At 45.7% G+C, this 17,500-nt stretch overlaps 3 protein-coding genes across 4 annotated transcripts in view; 1 reads left to right on the plus strand and 2 right to left on the minus strand.

Moving 5' to 3' along the window:
- Positions 1 to 7,557, minus strand: part of snapc4 (small nuclear RNA activating complex, polypeptide 4) — a 23,366-nt gene extending 15,809 nt beyond the window's left edge. The window contains exons 1-6 of the mRNA XM_078285407.1: positions 7,471 to 7,557; positions 5,947 to 6,060; positions 5,398 to 5,444; positions 4,587 to 4,683; positions 3,687 to 4,225; positions 2,089 to 2,229 (exon numbers count right to left, since the gene is read on the minus strand). Coding sequence (XP_078141533.1) covers positions 2,089 to 2,229; positions 3,687 to 4,225; positions 4,587 to 4,683; positions 5,398 to 5,444; positions 5,947 to 6,058 — 936 coding nt within the window. The 5' untranslated portion in view covers positions 6,059 to 6,060; positions 7,471 to 7,557. The remainder of the gene's footprint in view (positions 1 to 2,088; positions 2,230 to 3,686; positions 4,226 to 4,586; positions 4,684 to 5,397; positions 5,445 to 5,946; positions 6,061 to 7,470) is intronic.
- LOC144539598 (uncharacterized) lies at positions 2,459 to 3,543 on the plus strand (the record flags this gene model as incomplete). Its single annotated transcript, XM_078285128.1, has 2 exons — positions 2,459 to 3,499; positions 3,538 to 3,543. Coding segments are annotated over 2 exons (1,047 nt in total), but the record flags the coding sequence as incomplete, so codon positions are not given.
- Positions 7,558 to 11,285: 3,728 nt separating the features above from the next.
- The window catches only part of pomt1 (protein-O-mannosyltransferase 1), a 24,638-nt gene continuing 18,423 nt past the window's right edge, over positions 11,286 to 17,500 (minus strand). For both annotated transcript variants that reach the window (XM_078285107.1, XM_078285106.1), the window contains 8 exons: positions 17,421 to 17,500; positions 17,016 to 17,108; positions 15,882 to 16,002; positions 15,361 to 15,458; positions 14,098 to 14,211; positions 13,213 to 13,339; positions 12,824 to 13,001; positions 11,286 to 12,132 (listed from right to left, as the gene is read on the minus strand). The exon at positions 17,421 to 17,500 is cut by the window's right edge and continues 17 nt beyond it. In XM_078285107.1, the coding sequence (XP_078141233.1) occupies positions 11,958 to 12,132; positions 12,824 to 13,001; positions 13,213 to 13,339; positions 14,098 to 14,211; positions 15,361 to 15,458; positions 15,882 to 16,002; positions 17,016 to 17,108; positions 17,421 to 17,500 (986 nt within the window). In that variant the 3' untranslated portion in view covers positions 11,286 to 11,957. The remainder of the gene's footprint in view (positions 12,133 to 12,823; positions 13,002 to 13,212; positions 13,340 to 14,097; positions 14,212 to 15,360; positions 15,459 to 15,881; positions 16,003 to 17,015; positions 17,109 to 17,420) is intronic.

Raw genomic sequence — 17,500 nt, forward strand, 5'->3', positions numbered from 1 at the left:
GGAGCTCGAAGAGTCGACCGGGACGAGCGACGGAGGGGCGGGGCGACCCGCGAGGGGGGAGGAGCGGAGCGAAGGAGGCGGAGTCTGAACCTGACCGGTGATTGTAGAGGGAGGGGCGGGTCGATGTTCTGTCCTGTAGGAGAGACCAGGGTCCGGAGTCTGATGCAGCAGAGATGGAAGCCAGTGAAGAGACCAGAGGAGGGGAGAGACAGGAGAGAGTTTTGGTTGGTTGAACAGCAGACGGCTGCAGCGTTCTGATTGGCTGTAAAGGTCTGATGGCAGAGGGTCGCCCGGCCAGAAGAGGCTGCAGGAGTCCAGGAGGGAGAGGACCAGAACCTGGACCAGGAGCCGAGACGCTTCCCTCGTAAGGAACGAGGCTGCAGAGGGAAAACCTGCAGGAGGGTCGTCAGAGCAGGAAGCTGCTGGTCCAGGATCAGTCAGAGAGGAGACACAGTGGAGTTGTCATGGTGATGGAGGATCAGTCAGAGAGGAGACACAGTGGTGTTGTCATGGTGATGGAGGATCAGTCAGAGGGTCTTCAGTCAGAGAGGAGACACAGTGCAGTTGTCATGGTGATGGAGGATCAGTCAGAGAGGAGACACAGTGGTGTTGTCATGGTGATGGAGGATCAGTCAGAGGTTCTTCAGTCAGAGAGGAGACACAGTGGTGTTGTCATGGTGATGGAGGATCAGTCAGAGAGGAGACAGTGCAGTTGTCATGGTGATGGAGGATCAGTCAGAGGGTCTTCAGTCAGAGAGGAGACACAGTGGTGTTGTCATGGTGATGGAGGATCAGTCAGAGGGTCTTCAGTCAGAGAGGAGACACAGTGGTGTTGTCATGGTGATGGAGGATCAGTCAGAGAGGAGACAGTGGTGTTGTCATGGTGATGGAGGATCAGTCAGAGGGTCTTCAGTCAGAGAGGAGACACAGTGGTGTTGTCATGGTGATGGAGGATCAGTCAGAGAGGAGACAGTGGTGTTGTCATGGTGATGGAGGATCAGTCAGAGGAGACAGTGGTGTTGTCATGGTGATGGAGGATCAGTTAGAGGAGACAGTGGTGTTGTCATGGTGATGGAGGTCTGTGTGAGGACAGGCTGTCCTCTTTCAGGGAGAAACAGCAGCTCGGTCTGTCAGGATGGAGCTGGAGGTGGAGAACAGACATCAGAGCTCTGAGGAGACGCTCCATCAGTTTGTTTCTGAGGAAGGAGAGAGAGAGCTGAGTGTGTCAGCAGAGCAGAGAGAGAAGACACGAGAGATCACATGACCGGGGGGTTTACTGTACAGAACAGCAGGGGCCCCAGGACTGAACCCTGAGGGACTCCGGGGTTCAGAGAGCAGGTCTGGACACAGATCCTCTCCATGAGACCTGGTGTGAGTGATTAGCCGGACAGGATGAGAACCAGGAGTCTGCAGATCCTGTTATGCCAAGTTCAGAGAGGATGGAGAGAAGGATTTGGTGTCAACTGTATGAAAAGCAGCAGACAAGTGAAGGAGGACAGAAGAGAGGGATGAAGCCTGGCAGAGTGGAGAGCAGTCTGACTGAAGAGGGTCCAGGAGGTCGTTAGAGAATGTCAGCTTGTTAGCTAGCTAACCTGCTCAGCTGACATCACTGTCAGGTTAACACATCTGATTAGCACACTAGCTAACGTAGCTAGTACTGTCTGTCTGCCTGTCTGTCTCTCTCTCTGTCTGCCTGTCTGTCTCTCTCTCTGTCTACCTGTCTGTCTCTCTCTCTTTGTCTACCTGTCTGTCTCTCTCTCTGTCTACCTGTCTGTCTCTCTCTCTTTGTCTACCTGTCTGTCTCTCTCTCTGTCTGCCTGCCTGTCTCTCTCTCTGTCTGCCTGTCTGTCTCTCTCTCTGTCTGCCTGCCTGTCTCTCTCTCTGTCTGCCTGCCTGTCTTTCTCTCTGTCTACCTGTCTGTCTCTCTCTTTGTCTACCTGTCTGTCTCTCTTTCTGTCTACCTGTCTGTCTCTCTCTCTTTGTCTACCTGTCTGTCTCTCTCTCTGTCTACCTGTCTGTCTCTCTCTCTGTCTACCTGTCTGTCTCTCTCTCTGTCTACCTGCCTGTCTCTCTCTCTGTCTCTCTTACCAGTCCAGTCAGTTTGTCTTTGAAGTAGGGTTTGAGGAAGCGGCCCAGGTACATTTTGATTGGCTGTTGGTAGGAGGAGGGGCGGAGCTGTTCCCTGGCGGAGTCTCTGATTGGTCCAGACATCTGAGACAGCAGCTCCCTCTGCAGACAGACAGACAGACAGGCAGACAGACAGGCAGACAGACAGACAGACAGGCAGACAGACAGGCAGACAGACAGACAGACAGGCAGACAGGCAGACAGACAGACAGACAGACAGGCAGACAGACAGGTAGTGCAAACGTGATTATTAGTAGTAGTAACAACAGCAGAAGCATTATTATGATGATGGTTGTGATTAATATTAATAGTGACAGTAGTGAGTAGTGTTCATGTTATTATGATAAGTGTTCATGTTATTAAGAGTAGTGTTCATGTTATTATGATAAGTGTTCATGTTATTAAGAGTAGTGTTCATGTTATGATAAGTGTTCATGTTATTAAGAGTAGTGTTCATGTTATTATGAGTATTCATGTTATTATGAGTATTGTTCATGTTATTAATAGTGTTCATGTTATTATGATAAGTGTTCATGTTATTAAGAGTAGTGTTCATGTTATTAAGATTAGTGTTCATGTTATTAAGAGTAGTGTTCATGTTATTAAGATTAGTGTTCATGTTATGATAAGTGTTCATGTTATTAAGAGTAGTGTTCATGTTATTAAGATTAGTGTTCATGTTATTAAGAGTAGTGTTCATGTTATTAAGATTAGTGTTCATGTGATTAAGAGTAGTGTTCATGTTATTATGAGTATTCATGTTATTAAGAGTAGTGTTCATGTTATTATAAGTGTTCATGTTATTAAGAGTAGTGTTCATGTTATTATGAGTAATGTTCATGTTATTAAGAGTATTGTTCATGTTATTATGAGTATTGTTCATGTTATTATGAGTATTGTTCATGTTATTAAGAGTAGTGTTCATGTTATTATGATAAGTGTTCATGTTATTATGATAAGTGTTCATGTTATTATGAGTAATGTTCATGTTATTAAGAGTAGTGTTCATGTTATTAATAGTGTTCATGTTATTAAGAGTAGTGTTCATGTTATTATGATAAGTGTTCATGTTATTATGAGTAATGTTCATGTTATTAAGAGTAGTGTTCATGTTATTAATAGTGTTCATGTTATTATGAGTATTGTTCATGTTATTATGATAAGTGTTCATGTTATTATGAGTATTGTTCATGTTATTATGATAAGTGTTCATGTTATTATGAGTATTGTTCATGTTATTATGATAAGTGTTCATGTTATTAAGAGTAGTGTTCATGTTATTGTGATAAGTGTTCATGTTATTAAGAGTAGTGTTCATGTTATTGTGATAAGTGTTCATGTTATGAGTATTGTTCATGTTATTATGAGTACTGTTCATGATATTAGTATTAATACTTCATGGTCTGTTAGCTGTGATGAGAACAGCTGCTGCAGAACAAACATCTGGGATGTTTCTGACCTGCTGGAGCTGTGTGTGTGGTGTGTGTGGTGTGTGTGTGTGGTGTGTGTGTGTGTGTGTGTGTGTGGTGTGTGTGTGTGTGTGTGTGTGTGTGTCTGACCTGCTGCTGCTGGTTGTGCTGCAGCAGTGTGTTCAGCTGCTCCAGAGTTTCCTGAACGACCTGCTGATAAACCAGGTTGACCTGCAGAGACGAGTCTGCTGAGTGAGACAGACCCAGGTCACTCTGCACACACACACACACACACACACACAGACAGACAGACACACACAGACACACACACACACACACAGACAGACAGACACACACACACACACACAGACACACACAGACACACACACACACACACACACAGACAGACACACACACACACACACACACACACACACACACAGACACACACACACACACACACACAGACACACACAGACACACACACACAGACACACAGACAGACACACACACACACACACACACACAGACACACACACACACACACACACACAGACACACACACACACACACAGACAGACACACACACACACACACACAGACACACACACACACACACACACACACACACACAGGCAGACACACAGTTAGTATGTGGATGAATGAGTCAAAGTGAAACACTTGACTAACTGGACAGAACAGAAGTGATACTGACCTCACTGGCACTGCTGTCGTCATCTGGCCAACACACACACACACACACACACACACACACACACACACACACACATCAGAGATATTAGACATAAATTACAGACCAAATCACATTATGTAAAAAGGCAGAAGACAGACAGGTAGACAGACAGACAGGTACCTGACAGACAGACAGGTAGACAGACAGACAGGTACCTGACAGACAGACAGGTAGACAGACAGACAGGTACCTGACAGACAGACAGGTAGACAGACAGACAGGTAGACAGACAGACAGACAGGTACCTGACAGACAGACAGGTAGACAGACAGACAGGTAGACAGACAGACAGGTACCTGACAGACAGACAGGACTCTGGGATCCCAGCACTGTCTCCAAATCCTTGATCTCCTTCTGGATCCTCTCTCTCTGAGCCACCAGACCTGCTGCAGTCTGCACACACACACACACACACACACACACACACACACACACACACAGTATCATATTAACCATCAGTCTCATTATCAAATGAATATTCCTCTCTTGGCCTACTGACTGTAAACAGATGATTGGTCTACTTTGTTAGTTGTAGTGTTTCTCCACATTGAGACTACATTTCCCATCAGCCCGTTGCTTCCTGCCCCCCCTCCCCCTCCCCGAAGAGGATCAACATGTCGGAAGTGATTTCTCCATCTTCCTTTCCCTCCTTCCACCATCTGCTGCAGAAACTCTTTCAGCTTTATCTCCGTCTGCTCTGAAGAACAGAAGAAGAACCTCTTCCTGTTTCCAGCAGATTTCCCTCCAGATCCACCAGGTGGAGAAACTATGGAGGATGTTTCCTGTCATGATGCTGACGAGTCTGCAGTGATGTGCTGATGAGTTATAATGAGTTATTGATGCTGAAATGAAAGAGACACCACACGGGCTGGAACAACCCATAGCTGTGTGTGTGTGTGTGTGTGTGTGTGTGTGTGTGTGTGTGTTAAGGTGTTTAATGCTGTGGTCTACAGCCTGGAGGGAAATGAGCAGCAAGCTGGAGCAGGAGACAACAGGGGGGGTTATGCAATCTGCTGTTAGAGGTGTGTGTGTGTGTGTGTGTCTGTGTGTGTGTGTGTGTGTGTGTGAGTGTGTGTGTGAGTGTGTGTGTGTGTGTGTGTGTGTTACCTGGCCCGGCTCCTCCTGAGCGTCATCATCATCATCTGAATCCTCATCTGACCAATAAGAGAGAAGTTTAGCTGTTAGAGCCGTGCTGATTGGACAGCAGCAAGGTGAGACAGACAGACAGACAGACAGGCAGACAGACAGACAGACAGACAGAGAGACAGACAGACAGGCAGGCAGACAGAGAGACAGACAGACAGACAGACAGACAGACAGAGAGACAGAGAGACAGGCAGGCAGACAGACAGACAGAGAGACAGACAGACAGACAGACAGGCAGACAGACAGACAGGCAGGCAGGCAGACAGACAGGCAGACAGACAGACAGGCAGACAGACAGACAGACAGGCAGACAGACAGACAGGCAGACAGACAGACAGGCAGGCAGGCAGACAGACAGGCAGACAGACAGACAGGCAGACAGACAGACAGGCAGACAGACAGACAGGCAGACAGACAGACAGGCAGGCAGGCAGACAGGCAGGCAGGCAGACAGACAGAGAGACAGACAGACAGACAGACAGACAGACAGACAGACAGACAGGCAGGTACCTGTCTCACTGCTCAGTAGCACCAGCTCGGTGTGTTTTGCTGACAGACTCGCCTCCAGCTGCTCCACCTGTCTCTGGATCCTGTCTCTCTCTGCTGTGAGAGAGACAGACATGACTGCACACACACACACACACACACACACACACACACACACACACACACACACACACAGAATCATTACTGACAGACTGAACCAGACAGACAGTAGTACTGCAACACTACAGCAATACTACTGCAACAATACTGCAGTACTACAGCAACAAAACTGTAATACTACCACAATACTACAGCAACAATACTGCAATACTATAGTAATACTACAGCAACAATACTGCAATACTACAGCAACAATACTGCAATACTACAGCAACAATACTGCAATACTGCAGGAACAATACTGCAATACTATAGTAATACTACAGCAGCAATACTGCAATACTACAGCAACAATACTGCAATACTACAGCAACAATACTGCAATACTATAGCAATACTACAGCAACAATACTGCAATACTGCAGCAACAATACTGCAATACTGCAGGAACAATACTACAGGAACAATACTGCAATACTACAGCAGCAATACTGCAATACTACAGCAGCAATACTGCAATACTACAGCAACAATACTGCAATACTACAGGAACAATACTGCAATACTGCAGGAACAATACTACAGGAACAATACTGCAATACTACAGGAACAATACTGCAATACTACAGCAGCAATACTGCAATATTACAGCAACAATACTGCAATACTACAGGAACAATACTGCAATACTGCAGGAACAATACTGCAATACTACAGCAGCAATACTGCAGGAACAATACTACTCCAACAATACTGCAATACTACAGCAACAGTACTACTCCAACAATACTGCAATACTACAGGAACAATACTGCAATACTGCAGGAACAATATTACAGGAACAATACTGCAATACTACAGCAGCAATACTGCAATACTACAGCAACAATACTGCAATACTACAGGAACAATACTGCAATACTGCAGGAACAATACTACAGGAACAATACTGCAATACTACAGCAGCAATACTGCAGGAACAATACTACTGCAACAATACTGCAATACTACAGGAACAATACTACAGGAACAATACTGCAATACTACAGGAACAATACTGCAGGAACAATACTGCAATACTACAGGAACAATACTGCAATACTACAGGAACAATACTGCAATACTACAGGAACAATACTGCAATACTGCAGGAACAATACTACAGGAACAATACTGCAATACTACAGCAGCAATACTGCAGGAACAATACTACTGCAACAATACTGCAATACTACAGCAACACATACACTACGACACTAAATACTTCAGTACTACAGTAACAGGTAATATTACAGTACAGTAACACAGGTAATACTCCCAGCTGACCGTGCAGTAATCAGATAGTATCAGATAGTACTCGGATAGTATCAGATAGTACCAGATAGTACTCAGCAGATATTTCAGGGATTAATCAGTAAACTTTCTGACCGGCAGCTGCTTTTCTTCTTCCGCGTCACTCGGAGTTTTTCTGTTGGAAGTTTGACAGGAAATTCGCTGTTTAAACTTTATTTTTCTGTATTTTCTGTCTCCATGTGCAGCAGCGCCAATCAACGCTGTTCTGTCGTTAACATATTACCCAGCACGCACCGCGGCCGGACACTTCCTGGGTTTTGTCGTTAGTTTTTGTATTTAACGGTAAAACAGACGGTTTGACTCCGGTTATAAAACTCTGACGGTTTAATAAAGTGACCGCAGGGAGGAGAAATAAATAAAGAAATAAATCCTCTCTGTTGTGCAAAACGACGACGGAGCCAAACTAACATTGGGATTACCCACAACACACCGCGGCTGAAGCGGTCCGTGCTTGTTTTCGGTCCCCCTCTCTGACTTCCGGTCGCTCCGCTGTTGGTTCCGCTCTTCTGACCGAATCATCTTCGACTTGCATTTTTTTTTTTTTATTGAACAATTTCCATGTACAAACATCATGGCTTTGAAATCTTCACAACATCCCAACAGGATCACGTGCATACCAAAAGACAGAGAGAAGACAAAACAGACAAGAGATTGAAATAATATTAAATATAACAAAAAGAAAAAATAACTTAAAGGGCTAGGGCTTTTTTTGTAAATCATATTCTTCTATTATACTAAAAAGTTTCATTGCATTTTTATTTTTCATAACTTTAGGGCTTTTATGTAAGAAAGAAACTCATTATGAAATACACTAAACTTAGGTTTCACTTTCATATACTTTGATTTGTGTATATAAAATTTTCCAAGAATAAGAATGTTATTAACCAGAAAGTCATCTTTTCTATTGTCCATGACAAGTCCATAAACAATGTCCTTTTGAGAAAGGTTTTCCAGCCAGTCGTGTGCATCAAGCCATAAAGCTTCAGAATACATACATGGGAAAATAAATGATCAGTAGTTTCAGTATCATCACAAAATACACAATTATTGGTTTCAATTCCAAATCGTTGTCTAACAATCCACTGGATGGATACACTCCATTTAAAATTTTAAAATGGATTTCTTTTGCTTTGGAAGTTATAGGGAATTTTAAATATTTAGTTCATAACATGTTAATAGTACTTTTCGAATAGATTTGTGAAATTGACTTTCTATAAGATACTACAGGTATGAGATGTTATTAAACATATTTCTAATTGTTTTGTTCGGGATTTTGACTTCATTAAAGTCACAGCCTGAAGGGGTGATAGGAGTAGAATTGGTTAAAATTCCTTTAATTAAACATATAATAGAGTTGGGGATGGCTTTAGTTATGGATTTAAATATGTTACGATTGCCAATTAAATCATATCTAAGGCAGAAATTCTCATACGACATGATAGAGCCACTGCTATCAACTAAGTGAATCACCGACCAAACACCTTTCTCCATCCAGTCCTTGTTGTACAATGATCTGTTTTTAACCGTAATATATCTATTATTCCATATTGGTGTATTGTGTGGGGTGAAATTATGATTGTATAAGAGTTTCCAATATAAAATGACCTGCTGGTGAAAAAGGGATAATTTAATTGGGAGTCTCTGAACAGTGAAATCACATTTAAGTAAAAATTCTATACCTCCCAATTTCTTGAATATTTCTCTGGGGATACGGCACCAAAAGTTATTGTTGTTCAGAAAAGATTTTAACCAATTCACTTTCAAGGTTCCATTCATAAAATCAAAATCGATAGTTTGTAGGCCTCCATCTTTAAATTCTTTGGTCTGCTCTCTTAACATAGTGGAGTTTCCTTTTCCAAATATAATCAAAATAAACCTGATTGATTTTTTTAACAGCTCTATTAGGAATAGTAATTGAGTATGTTGAGTAGATACACCTTGAGATGCTTTCCATTTTAGTCAAAAAGATTCAACCCAATAAGCTAATGTCTCTCAATAACCGTGAGTTAAGTCTAGTTTGGCATTCATCTGTTACCTTCCACACATTCATATTTTCACTTTCAGTTGAATCTTTAGATATATACCCAAGTATTTAACAGTGGATGTTATAGGAATGTTGTATGCCTCCGTTAAATGACTTTGATGAATTGGCATTAACTCACACTTGTTCAAATGTAGCTTTAGACCAGAGGCTTTGGAGGAAGTGTGAATCAGCTGTAGTATCTTTGGGACTGCAGTTAGCTGCTTCATGAAGATGGTTGTATCATCTGCTAACTGGCTGATGATTACTGGTTTCCCAAGTACATCTAACGGAGCGATGTTTGAATTTTTAATAAAGATAGAGAGCATTTCTGTAGCTATTATAAAGAGAAATGGAGAAATAGGACAGCCTTGTTTAACCCCGCGTTTGATTGTAAATCAGGGTGATGAACCTCCTGGTAAAGAGATTGAACTATTTATATTTTCATAAAGAAATCCTAATGTTTCGAAATTTATCCCCAAAACCTAATAACCTTAAACAGTGGAAAATAAACGGGTGCTCACTTGAATCAAATGCTTTTTAAAAGTCAAGAAATAAAATAAAACCATCATCTTCTATTAAATGTCTGTAATCTAAAAGGTCAAGCACTAAGCAAATATTGTTGTGAACGGATCTACCTTTCATAAAACCAGATTGGGAGTCACTTATAATCACTTATAATTTTATGTAGATTCTTTTGGCTGCCGGTCACGTGACGCCTCCTCGGTCACATGACGCCTCCTCTCTGCTGGCCTCCTCGGTCACATGACGCCTCCTCTCTGTTGGCTGCCGGTCACATGACGCCTCCTCTCTGCTGGCCTCCTCGGTCACGTGACGCCTCCTCTCTGCTGGCCTCCTCGGTCACGTGACGCCTCCTCTCTGTTGGCTGCCGGTCACGTGACGCCTCCTCTCTGTTGGCTGCCGGTCACGTGACGCCTCCTCTCTGCTGGCCTCCTCGGTCACGTGACGCCTCCTCTCTGCTGGCCTCCTCGGTCACGTGACGCCTCCTCTCTGCTGGCCTCCTCGGTCACGTGACGCCTCCTCTCTGCTGGCCTCCTCGGTCACGTGACGCCTCCTCTCTGTTGGCTGCCGGTCACGTGACGCCTCCTCTCTGTTGGCTGCCGGTCACGTGACGCCTCCTCTCTGTTGGCTGCCGGTCACGTGACGCCTCCTCTCTGTTGGCTGCCGGTCACGTGACGCCTCCTCTCTGTTGGCTGCCGGTCACGTGACGCCTCCTCGGTCACGTGACGCCTCCTCTCTGTTGGCTGCCGGTCACGTGACGCCTCCTCGGTCACGTGACGCCTCCTCTCTGTTGGCTGCCGGTCACGTGACGCCTCCTCGGTCACGTGACGCCTCCTCTCTGTCGGCCTCCTCGGTCACGTGACGCCTCCTCTCTGTCGGCCTCCTCGGTCACGTGACGCCTCCTCTCTGTCGGCCTCCTCGGTCACGTGACGCCTCCTCTCTGCTGGCCTCCTCGGTCACGTGACGCCTCCTCTCTGTCGGCCTCCTCGGTCACGTGACGCCTCCTCTCTGTCGGCCTCCTCGGTCACGTGACGCCTCCTCTCTGTCGGCCTCCTCGGTCACGTGACGCCTCCTCGGTCACGTGACGCCTCCTCTCTTCAGATAGTCCCGCAGGTTCATGACTCGATGTCAGAGGTAGTGAGTTTGAGTCCTGGGTGATGCTGAGGAAATGTGCTTTCTTTGCTGTAACTCTCTTTTTCCTTCAGTTCTTATTTCATGTTAGTTTGTATTTTCATATTATTTCATATTTTGTATCAGACACATTTCAAGTTGACAAAAAGCAGGAAGTTCCAGTTTCAAAATACAAATGACATTTTATTGAAAGACATTTCTTCACTTCAGTATTTTGTGATTTATTTTGACACTTTTGATGAGGAAGGTTCTGTAATTTGTAACAAGACACCTGTGACTCACAGTGACATCTGTGATGTCACAGTGACATCTGTGACTCACTGTGACATCTGTGATGTCACAGTGTGTCACTGTGACATCTGTGATGTCACAGTGACATCTGTGACTCACAGTGACATCTGTGATGTCACAGTGACATCTGTGACTCACTGTGACATCTGTGATGTCACAGTGACATCTGTGATGTCACTGTGACATCTGTGACTCACAGTGACATCTGTGATGTCACTGTGACATCTGTGATGTCACAGTGAGTTTATTTCTGAAGACATGAAAACAAAAACAAACCAAATCCAGGTTAAAGAGTTAAACAGCAGCATCCATTGACTTCTATTAGAACTGAAGTCATTAGAGACGTTTAGTGTTTCATCATCTCTCTGTCTGTCTCTCTCTGTCTGTCTGTCTCTCTGCCTGTCTCTCTCTCTGCCTGTCTCTCTCTCTGCCTGTCTGTCTCTCTGCCTGTCTCTCTCTGTCTGTCTCTCTCTCTGTCTCTCTCTCTGCCTCTCTGCCTGTCTCTCTGTCTCTCTCTCTGCCTGTCTCTCTCTGTCTGTCTCTCTCTCTGCCTGTCTCTCTGTCTCTCTCTCTGCCTGTCTCTCTCTCTGCCTGTCTGTCATCGTCGGCGGTACAGGATATCCCAGGAGTCTCTCCACCTCAGGTCTTGCAGCTGATTGGCTGACAGCTCCGGGTTTCCGTAGGTCAGAGGGCAGAAGGTCCGGTAGGACAGGAAGACAGACGCCCCCCCCGCCAACACACACACACACAACGCCCTGCGCTGGGCGGGGCAGCTGCAGACAGACAGGCAGAGAGAGAGAGACAGACAGGATCAATTTTTGGTTTCAAGTGTTGGAGCTTTGGCCCTGTGTGTGTGTGTGTGTACCTCAGCAGTGTGTGTGTGTGTGTGTGTGTGTGTGTGTGTTCATATCCCTCCACTGGCTCCCCTCGCTGCCCGCATCAAGTTCAAGTCCTTGATGCTCGCCTACACACCGGCAACCAGACCGGCTCCGACCGACCTGAACTCCCTCGTTCAGGTCTACGCTCCCTCCCGCCCGCCACGCTCTGCCGAGGAGCGGCGCCCGGTGCTGCCGCCGCAACAAGGCCCCGAGTCTCTATCCGGACTCTTCTTCTGTGGTTCCTCGGCGGTGGAACGAGTTACCGAACTCCATTCCATCCGCGGAGTCCCTCTCGATCTTTAAGGAAAGGCTAAAGACCCGGCTCTGTAGTGAACACCTTCTCACCTGATGGACTGTGGAACCTGTCTCTCTGCCTCGTGGCTCCTCTGTCCTGTCGGACCAGATCTGATCTTCATGGCTCTTCCTCTCACTGTTCTCCTGACTAGATCCTTGCTGGTGTTGTATTAAAATCTCAAGTGTACGCCGCTTTGGATAAAAGGATGGATACATAATTGTAATCGTGTGTGTGTGTGTGTGTGTGTACCTCAGCAGGTGTGTGTGTGTGTGTGTGTGTGTGTGTGTGTACCTCAGCAGGTGTGTGTGTGTGTGCTCCAGCAGGGCGGGGGTCAGCAGCAGCAGGAAGCAGATGGAGGGCAGGTAGTGATACAGGAAGAGAGTCTTCTCCAGCAGGAGGAAAGGCAGGAAGTTGACCAACCAGCCGCCGACACACAGCCAACCAGCAGCCAGGAACTGAGACCAGGCAGCTGCACACACACACACACACACACACACACACACACACACAGTGTATCTTTAATGTTTTTTGAGTGTAAAATCCAACGTGACAATAAAACCTTCCAACCTTATTACCTACTGTGTGTGTGTGTGTGTGTGTGTATGTGTGTGTGTGTATGTGTGTGTGTGTGAGTGTGTGTGTGTGAGTGTGTGTGTGTTTGAGTGTGTGTGTGTGTGTACCATCAGGTAAGTCTTTGATGCCCCTCCTCCTCCTCAGCAGGTAGACCAGCGCCAGCAGCTGATAGGCTGACAGACTGAGGTTGGCCACGCCCCACGACACCGGGTTACCAATCAGATGGATCTGAGCCTGAGGGAGACGGCCAATCACAAGACAGCAGGAGGGTTAACAGTGTTGTGTTGTTATGGAAACAAGCGCCGTCTCCAGGGGCCTCATTTATAAAACATTGCGTGTGCAAAAAAACGGCCTGAAATGTGCGGGCGCCACTTTTCACGCAGATTTGGGGATTTATAAAAACAAACTTTTTTTGGAGACAGAGGGGAACAGCGACTGAGATGGTAAGGTAGTAAAATAAAGCAAAAAATGTCCTTTACACTCTAATAATAATATTCTGTCAGAAGAAGTCTAGGCTACAACTAAATAGCATCTTTGTTGCTTTAGTTTGAAAGCCGATCATTTGTCTAAAAAGCATCTACATGTCATTACAGGCGCCGCCGGGGACATTTCTCTTTTCTGGCTCCGGCTTTGACATTTTCTCACAGAGAATGGAATGACAAACATATTTCCACATCAGTGTTCATTCAGGGCGTTTCACTGACCATCTATAAGCCTGAGGCTCGTGTGCAACATTTCAAGTTGGACTGTGATTTATAAAGGAGAAACTGCGTGCAGGTGTGCGTACGCACGGTTTCATAAATCTGATTATTTTTGTACGTACGTGCTTTTCCTCTTTTGTGTGGAACCTTTTAGTGTGGAATCCACACAGTTTTATAAATGAGGCCCAGCTCAGGGAGTTGGGATGTTGCCATGCTAACGTGTGTGTTTGTGTTGTGTGTGTGTGTGTGTGTGTGTGTGTGTGTGTGTGTGTGTGTGTGTGTGTGTCTTACGTTGGTGGATGGGTGGAGCCAGTAGGCGATGTTGGTTTCCATGGTGATCCATTCCAAAGGGGAGGAGCTATATTTGTGTTCCGATTCTTCCTGTTTCACCGTCAGCATCTTCCACTGCCATGGCAACCACAACAACATGACATCACTCTGCTGTCATGGCAACATGACATCACTCAGTACAACCACAGTGTGTCACTGTGCAGCAGCAGCATTAACAGTAATAGTAGTAATAGTAGTAATAGTAGTAACAGTAGTAATAGTAGTAACAGTAGTAATAGTAGTAATAGTAGTAATAGTAGTAATATTACTGAGTGATGTGCCAAAACAGTCGACTCGTTGGTGAGAAAGTGTTTTTTTTCTTATCACTATTAGTTTTGAACACATTTGTGTTTCAGCCTCGTTTCTTCAGTCTGTAGCCGTTTGTCTTCTGAACCAATAAATGTTTAAAAATATTCTGGATAGTCTGAAGCTTTTTCATGATCTGTTACTTAATTATCACCTTCAGGTTCAGTGCTAAATCCTCTGAAGCCCCGCCTCCTCTAAAGCCCCTCCTCCTCTAAAGCCCCTCCTCCTCTAAAGCCCCGCCTCCTCTGAAGCCCCGCCTCCTCTAAAGCCCCTCCTCCTCTAAAGCCCCTCCTCCTCTAAAGCCCCGCCTCCTCTAAAGCCCCTCCTCCTCTAAAGCCCCTCCTCCTCTAAAGCCCCGCCTCCTCTGAAGCCCCTCCTCCTCTGAAGCTCCGCCTCTTCACAGCTGATGATGTAATGGTTGTATTGTTTCATGTGTAGCATTTTAAATCTATTGAACATTCTTCTGGCAAAACACATTCATATTCATAAACTGTTGCATTTTGTAAACACCAACCAGTCTGTAGTACTGTAGTACTACTACAGCAGTACTACAGCAGTACTACAGCAGTACTACAGCAGTACTACAGTACTACAGCAGTACTACAGCAGTACTACAGCAGTACTACAGCAGTACTACAGTACTACAGCAGTACTACAGCAGTACTACAGCAGTACTACAGTACTCCAGCAGTACTACAGCAGTACTACAGCAGTACTAAAGTACTCCAGCAGTACTACAGCAGTACTACAGCAGTAGTACAGTACTCCAGCAGTACTACAGCAGTATTACAGCAGTACTAAAGTACTACAGCAGTACTACAGCAGTACTACAGTACTCCAGCAGTACTACAGCAGTACTACAGCAGTACTAAAGTACTACAGCAGTACTGCAGCAGTACTACAGTACTCCAGCAGTACCTGTAGTTCCAGAAACTTTGCCCAGAAGGAAATGTTTCGGTCGATGTCGATGTGTGTTGGGGAGTGAAGCTCCGCCTCCCTCTCCTTCTGCTCCTGACCTGCACACACACACACACACACACACACACACACACACACACACACACAGACACACACACACACACACACACACACACACACACACACACAGACATAGAGCACTATGTTTCCTGCCCTGCTGTATCCTTTATAGACTATCACCAGGGGTCAGGTTAAGGGGTCAGAGGTCAGGTTAAGGGGTCAGAGGTCAGGTCCAGGGGTCAGAGGTCAGGTTCAGGTGGTCAGAGGTCAGGTTCAGGTGGTCAGAGGTCAGGTCCAGGGGTCAGAGGTCAGGTTCAGGTGGTCAGAGGTCAGGTTCAGGTGGTCAGAGGTCAGGTCCAGGGGTCAGAGGTCAGGTCCAGGGGTCAGAGGTCAGGTTCAGGTGGTCAGAGGTCAGGTCCAGGGGTCAGAGGTCAGGTTCAGGGGTCAGAGGTCAGACTCACTGGTTCCATAGCGGTGCTCCTCCACTGTCCAGCTCAGGCTGCTCTGATGACCTTTAGACACTTTATCAGCTACAACCTCCAACTGACGGAAACCCCAGTCAGGGAGAGACACACCGCTCAGCTGCACACACACACACACACACACACACACACACACACACACACACACACACACACACACACACACACACACACACACACACACAGCATCAGTTAAAGGAAGGTTAAGGTGACCGGTCTCTGCATTGTTCTTCTTCGGGGGATTTGTTGTATGGACTAACAAACTTTACCTGATTTTCTACTGACATGGGGGGGGGGGGGGTGAACTATGCCTTTAATATCCATAACTTCTTTACAATATTAAATCAGAATCAGTTCTGTTCAGTTAATATTATATATGTGATTCTTATTGATCCATATAGGGAAATATAATATGTGATACTATTGATCCCTGGGGATAAATCAGGAAATTCTATATGTATTTAAAAATGTATTGATACTTTATTGATCCCTGTAGGGAAATTATATATGTGATACTTGCTGCTTGTGGTTTGTAAAAACAACACGAACAGCGAGGCGAAACGCCGAGCGACAAAACTCCAACCCAGAGAGAAGCTGCTGGACAGAACTGGAGGAGAGGATGAGGATGAGATGAAGAGCGATGAAGAGTCGGCCTGTTTTCTGTTGGACAGCTAGCTGCTGTTAGCTAGCTATCAGCTTTTCTACAACGAAGCTACGCTAACGGCAGCTACCTGCAGCTCACACACACACACACACACACACACACACACTGTCACACACTACCAAGGGGCCAGAAGTCATGATTAGGATGAGTAGGATAATTTTTGGATGAGTTTCTGTCATTTCAAGGAGGAAAATCCTGCTCAGTTTGCCTTTAAAGGAACAGTTCACCCAAACATGAAACTTTAGTCTTGACAGGGAGACGGGGAAGCAGAGAGACTGCCGAACTTCATCTTATCGCTCAGTTCAGAACACCTGGGCTCTGCTGCAGGGGTCAGAGGTCAGGGGTCAGGGGTCAGAGGTCAGAGACAGTTCAGGGTGGAGCCTGCTGAACCTCGTTATAACCTTATTTGGGTTCTACCATATATGGTCATTCCCTGTGAGGGGCGGTACCTTCAGGACGGCTGAGGTGTTGACGTGAACCAATCGCACTTCAGAGAGGATCGTCTTCCAAACCTCTGACTCCGCCTCCCTGTTGGAGATGTCCTGAACAAACAAACAAACAAACAAACAAACAAACAAACAACAGTTCCATTAAAAGTGGATAGAAAAGTCAAAGATCCTTTTAAAGAGAAACTAAATCCCAAACCAAAATGTCAGGTGATGATGTCACCTTCTATAGAGAACAACAGCTGGTGACATCATCACCTGGCACCAAAGATCAGCCAATAGCAGATGGCCATTTCAGTAGCAGCTTTTTACCTTTAGATGTCAGGCTTTATACAGATTTGGGTTTGGAGTTTAGTTTCTCTTTAAAGAACTCCAGGTCAGAGGTCAGAGGTCAGAGGTCAGACTCACCACTCTCCACAGGTTCTGCACCGGCATGGAGACGTTGAAGTCGATGTAACCTGAGACTTCCTGGGCATGGGGGCTCATGG

This window comes from Centroberyx gerrardi, chromosome 8 (genome assembly GCF_048128805.1).
Source record: "Centroberyx gerrardi isolate f3 chromosome 8, fCenGer3.hap1.cur.20231027, whole genome shotgun sequence".
In the NCBI taxonomy this organism is placed as follows: Eukaryota; Metazoa; Chordata; class Actinopteri; order Beryciformes; family Berycidae; genus Centroberyx; species Centroberyx gerrardi.